Genomic DNA, 5,591 nt, shown 5'->3' with positions numbered 1-5,591 from the left:
CTCCCCCCCCTCCTCCTGTGGCTAGGAATCCATCCACATCTCCCGACGACATTTTGACACCTTTCTCGCTAGAGTTGACTTAGAGAGAAGAAAAGGAGAAAGGCGGGGATGTGAAGAAGAAAAAGAGAGGTCGAGAAGAAGTAGAAGAAGAAGCGCAGATCTGTGGAGAGATGGAGTTGGAAGAGAGAACAAGAGGAAGAAGGAGAAGAAAAAGAAGGAAAAGGAAGAAGGCTGGTCAGAAAGAAGGAGACGAGAAAGAAAGAGTGAGAAAGAAAGAAAGAAAGAGATAGATAGATAGATACAGACGAGAAGAAGGTAGAGAGGAAATGTTGAAAAGAGAGAGACAAAGAGACAGGATAATCTTTAGTCAAGAAGCATGTATCTCTTTCATTCACACATGGAGAGAGAGATAAAGACACATATATGCATACACATCTATATGCGTGAAGGTCTATGTATGTCGATCTGTATGCATCATCTATGGGTAGTGTGGAGAAACAGGGGGGAGCCTTCAACAAAGAGTAAGGAAGGTGGCAAAAACGAACATATAGAGAGAAGTACGAGAGAAGTGCATTACCACGACAATACAAAGCAGAAGAAGCAAGACGAGGCCTCTTCAGAAAGAGAAGACAAAGCTCTTACCAAGGATGAAGAAGAAAGAAATGAACGAGGGGTTCTCACTAGCAAGGAATGGATGGACTCTCCGGAAAGAAGAGAAAAAAGAAAGAAGAGAGACGAAGAAGGGGGGCAAACTAATCTGACGAAGACAGAGAAAGAGGAAGAAGACTGAAAGAAGGAAGGACGGGAGTAAAGAATGAAGGAGGGCGAGAAGTTCTTCAAAGAAATCCAACTTCTTCCGGGACCTTAGAAAAGAAGGAAGTGAGAAGTGAAGAGACGAAAAGAAAGAAAAAGAGGGACAAAAGAGGAGAGAAACAAGACGAAGAGGCGTCTTGATCCTTCACACCTCCGAGGACGTAGTTGCATGACCTAGTCTATAGACTACTTAAGTGAAACAAAAAGAGAGACGAAAAGAAAGAACACTGAAGAGACAGGGGCGGGTGAAGAGAGAGAGAAGGGAGAAGAGACTAAGATGCAAAGAGGGTGAGAGAAGAAAAGAGAAGGAAAGATAAGAATAAACAGATCTAGATTCAAAAGAGAAAAGAGAAGGAAGAGAAGAAAGGAACTCCAGGAAATCGTATTCGATGAAGAAGAAAGCAGAGCCAAAAAGGACAGATAGAAGAGGCATGCATACATACATACAAGGGTGTCGACAAGACGAGAGAGAGTTAAGAGATCTCTCCGAGTGCTTATTAGCCTCCAGATCAGAGAGGACTGTTGGTCTATGGAGAACGGGATGTCTACACAGAGGCCTTTTCTCTCCGTAGACATAGAAATGTCTTCTATACATGCAATCTAAGGTACTTGGTATAAAAGACTTCTTTCATCTATGTTGGATGGAAATGAAGAGCCTGTGACCCTGAGAGAGAAGAAGAGCAGAAAGAAGGAGATTCTATGGAAAGATCCCTCATATATCTAAGTTTCCTGAAAGAAGATGTGGGATCCTTTCATATGCATCTGCTCGTCTCTGTGTGTACCTTGCAAGACTGTTGGAAAGAACAAGCTTGCCCAAGAAAGAGAGAGAGCCTTCTATGTAGAGAAATGCTAAGAAGGAAGTGACGTAAGAGCAGCAAGAGAAGTTCATGAGACAGAGAGAAAAAGCGTAGGCTTCTTCTTTTAGGGGACGGAGAGACAGGTAGATTCGTTAGCAGACGCTCTGAAGAAGACGAAAAACGGGAGTTCTCTCTTTCTTCTATTCCAGGTGAAAAGAAAAACTTCTAAAGAAATCTTCTTCCCTGCAATGAACTAAGGAAAGTCTCCTTAGAAGACCGAAGCGAAAAGGAAGTGGCGAAAAGAAGAAGAAGATCTCTCCTCTCATTCATTCATTCATTCATCGACTTGGGTTTCTCCAGGAAATCCTGAATAGCCAAGAGCCTTTTCTTCCATTGAAGAATGTGTCGCTTATAGAGGAGAGAGGAAGAAAGGAGGAGAAGAAAAGAGAAAGGAAGAAAAAGAGGAAGAAAGTTCAGTCGGACTTTGCTAAATTTCTTCTGAGAAGAAACAACTACTGCTACTACAACGGGAGAAAGGAGAGACAGAAGGAACTTCAGAGACTTTTGCTACTCCTAGCCTACAACCCTCGACGAGAGAAAGGAAGGAAACGCGGAGAAGTCTGAAATTTTACTTGGAGGAGAGAAAATGAAAGAAAAGAAGAAAGAAAAGAAGGCCAGCCCGTGAGAAGGAAGAAGGGGGGAGAACAAGCCAGCCGCCTATGATCAAGCTATGCTTAGGAGCAGTCACTAATCAGAGCGCAGTAGGAGGTCTGCTCTATGTTGTACTGCTACTTCGTGAATACCCCCCCAGTCACTCGCCTTTGACTACGAGGGCCACTCCTCGCCTCAGAAGACTTTCTTCTATATTCCTTCTCTACACGAGAGAAGGATAATTATACACATAGGATAATTACGGCTGTAGATGTCTACAACATGCCGTCTTCTAGAGAGATTAGGCTATCCAGGGAGAGATCAAGTCTATGCTTCCTTCCTTTCGTAGCCTCCTTCCTTCCCCGGCTAGGCTACGAGAAGACCTCTTTCTCCTTGTTTCCCATCCACCGAATCAGCCGTCCGTCCTGTGACAGCGGTAGTACTGCCGGTGTGACCGAATATAAGCCGGAGGTAGGAGGGAGCCCGGGGAAAATACGTAACTCACACTACTGCGCTTGCTAGTCATACAAGGCGTAGTGATCGAGAAGAACGCGTCGTGTGTGCTACCAGCACAGCCGAAGAGATGAACAGAGAGATTCTTTAGAGAACGAAAGGAACAAATGAACTGCCTTTCTTGATTCTTCTTAGCTTGTTAGAATCCATGCCTCTAAAGAGAAGGAGGAGGAATGCTTTTCAGCATGACTACGTAGTAGTACTAGTAGTAGTAGCTAGGATCGAGGTTGGATCCAAAGCGTGGTGTTTCCTCGGAGTGAGTGCGCGAGACGAGCTCGTGACGGACTATTAGAGGAGCAAGAAGAAAGACAAGCAAGAGAAGAGAAGAACTTCATCAGGACAGCAAGTAGGCGTCGTCTAGTTGCATAGGAAGAAGACCTTCTTTGCTCGGTTAGCCGAAGCAGCAGCCTTTGAGGTGTATGTACACCTGAAATTACCTTCCTCTCGGATCGTTTTCTTGAATGCTTTCTATATCGTTTCGTTCTACCAAATAGACAGAGAGGGCTATTGTCTTCACTATCATCATCACCATCCTCTTGTCTCTCCCTCTCATTCTTTCTTTCAAAATCTCTCTTGTTCCTTTTCTTTTGTTCTTTTCGTTTCTTTTGCGCGCATGTCTTTGATTTACCCCAACTGAAGGACTCCTTTTCTTCGTTCACATCTCTCTTTCTCTCTTCACTTTTTCTCCACATTTCCTCTTCTTTCTCCTCTTCTTGTCATCTACTTTCACATCACATCTTCCTCTTTCTTTCTCTCCTTTCAACCCATTCAAAAGTCTTCTCCTTGTGTCATAAGTCTTTCTCGCTCCCTTTCTCTCTGTCTACGTCCAGTCTCCTCCCGTGTCCCTCCTCTTTCTCCTTCTTCGTCTATTCTCCTTTCAAGTCTTCTTTCCTCTCTCCTTCATCCTTTCTTTCGTCTTCTTTTAATGCAGGCCGGCTTTGTTTCGTACTTTTCTCTTGTTAAAGATTTCTCTCCTTTCCCCTTTCAGCTCGTGTAAAACATATCAGACAGAAGCCTTCTCGAGGAATAGAAAGGCGAAAGGTATCTGAGACAAAGTGTTAGAAGGGAATTCCTTCTTACGCCTTCTCTCCTCCGACTTTCTCTTTGTAATCTCTTTGTCTTTCGCTTTTCGATAAAGAAGGAAACTCAGAAAGAAGAAGTGTATAAGGGTTGAGAATCGGGGATACAGAGATACACACGCTCTCCAAACAGGTAAGTAATCTCTTACACTGCACATCCACAGTCGATGCCTCTACTTAGATTGCTTCGATACAGAAGCAAGTATACCAACGACTTCTTCGTTAATGAGGTGTCCAGACAGAAAGAGAACAACGACGCCTGTTCTCACTACAACGGGAAACCTCCAAGGACGATTGTCTTGGGCTGTATGTACACCTTCTGCTTGTTTTTCTCCATGGGAATTCCTCTTTCTAGGCCCAAATCTCTAGAGTGTCCTTAGCTATCTAGCTATACACGTGTCTACCCTCTTGTATGTCTGCCTGGTGTCTAGTGTACATGATGGATTGCTGTCGATCTCCGAGGACCCCTTTGCACGTGTGAAACAGTGAAATGTAGGATATTCTTTCATCCAAGAAAAGGAGAAAAGGGAAGTAGATCTGAACCTCCGATTCCCCTACACGAGATGACGTTTCGATGGAGAAAGAGACTTTTAGTGTCTCATAGAGCTCGTAGTTGTTGTGCTTCTTCAGAGATAGCAACGATGACAAGCGAGAAGAAGGTCGAGGCCGAGGCTACAGGTCAGAAAGAAGCGGAGGAGAAGAGAAAACCGAAGAAAGGAGTCAAAGATGAAGATGACGATGAAGAGGCCAAGAAGAAGACAGTCCCTCTTGATGACGCTGACATAAACATTCTTAAGTCATATGTAAGGAGAAAGTGAGAGATAGATTAAAGATAGATGGATAGATTAAAAGTAGATAGATAGATTAGAGATAGATAGGTGCGCATACAGGTCGATTCACAAACCCATCTCAGGGACAGCCCAGCCTTGAGACATGCCTTCTTAAATCTCCGTATATATATGCATGTATGTATGTGGAGTCATATACATACATATACGTGTATATGGACTCATAGATTTATATGTATGTCCACCTGTGTGTGTATGTATCTGTAAGAAGACAAACCTGGCAGGTAGGAGGGTGAATAGATAGATAGGTATATAGGTCTATAGAAAGACATCTTCATATAGGAGTCTGCGTGCATGCAAATATATACTGATGGATCCCGTTGAAAGCGAAAGTACGCTCTCCCTCGTTCTCAAGTGAATACATATGTACATATCTCTCCACATACTGTATACATATATCTATATATCTATACATATATATATATACATATATGATAGTCTTGGTTCTGTAGGTGTGTAGATGTATGTCCACATAGATAGGGGCATGAGGTATTTCTCTCCATTGTTTCGTAGAGAGATCCTCCTGTACATTTGGAACATCCCTCTATAGATAAAGTCCACGCAGCGTATCATCTCCGATCTGTCTCTCTTGGTTTGCCGTCCCATTTCTTCTTTCTTTCTCTTTCTCCTTTCTGTCTTTCTCTCTCAGGGTCTCTCACCTTACGCAACAGCCATCCGGCGTGTAGATGACGACATAAAGAGCTTAACGGAGCGTATAAGTAAACTGTGTGGAGTTCGAGAAAGCGATACAGGGCTCTGTCCTCCCTCTCAGTGGGACTTAGCTGCGGATAAGCAACTCATGCAAGAGCAGCCTCTTCAGGTTGCTCGATGTACGAAGATCATCTACCCAGGAGGTCATGTATCGGGAGGTTCGAACTCTTCTTCGTCGT

General features: G+C 43.6%; 2 protein-coding genes across 2 annotated transcripts; both read left to right on the top strand.

The window, feature by feature from the left end:
* The first annotated feature begins 12 nt into the window (after positions 1 to 12).
* CSUI_004237 (uncharacterized protein) lies at positions 13 to 2,547 on the top strand. The gene is made up of 2 exons (XM_068064430.1): positions 13 to 160; positions 643 to 2,547. Exon 2 carries the CDS (start codon positions 1,203 to 1,205, stop codon positions 1,383 to 1,385), a length of 183 nt encoding a protein of 60 aa, XP_067923595.1. The 5' UTR covers positions 13 to 160; positions 643 to 1,202; the 3' UTR covers positions 1,386 to 2,547.
* Positions 2,548 to 2,853: 306 nt separating this feature from the next.
* CSUI_004236 (26s proteasome regulatory subunit 7) lies at positions 2,854 to 5,587 on the top strand (the record flags this gene model as incomplete). Its single annotated transcript, XM_068064429.1, has 3 exons — positions 2,854 to 3,986; positions 4,484 to 4,656; positions 5,351 to 5,587. Coding segments are annotated over exons 2-3 (399 nt in total), but the record flags the coding sequence as incomplete, so codon positions are not given.
* Positions 5,588 to 5,591: the final 4 nt, after the last annotated feature.

The sequence above is a fragment of the Cystoisospora suis genome, assembly GCF_002600585.1.
Source record: "Cystoisospora suis strain Wien I chromosome Unknown contig_1946, whole genome shotgun sequence".
Classification (NCBI taxonomy): domain Eukaryota; phylum Apicomplexa; class Conoidasida; order Eucoccidiorida; family Sarcocystidae; genus Cystoisospora; species Cystoisospora suis.
This window is presented reverse-complemented; position numbering and strand designations above follow the sequence as displayed.

What these genes read in the sequence shown, in the direction of transcription:
- CSUI_004237 (XM_068064430.1), top strand. Translation starts at nt 1,203, where the DNA reads ATGAAGAAGAAAGCAGAGCCAAAAAGGACAGATAGAAGAGGCATGCAT.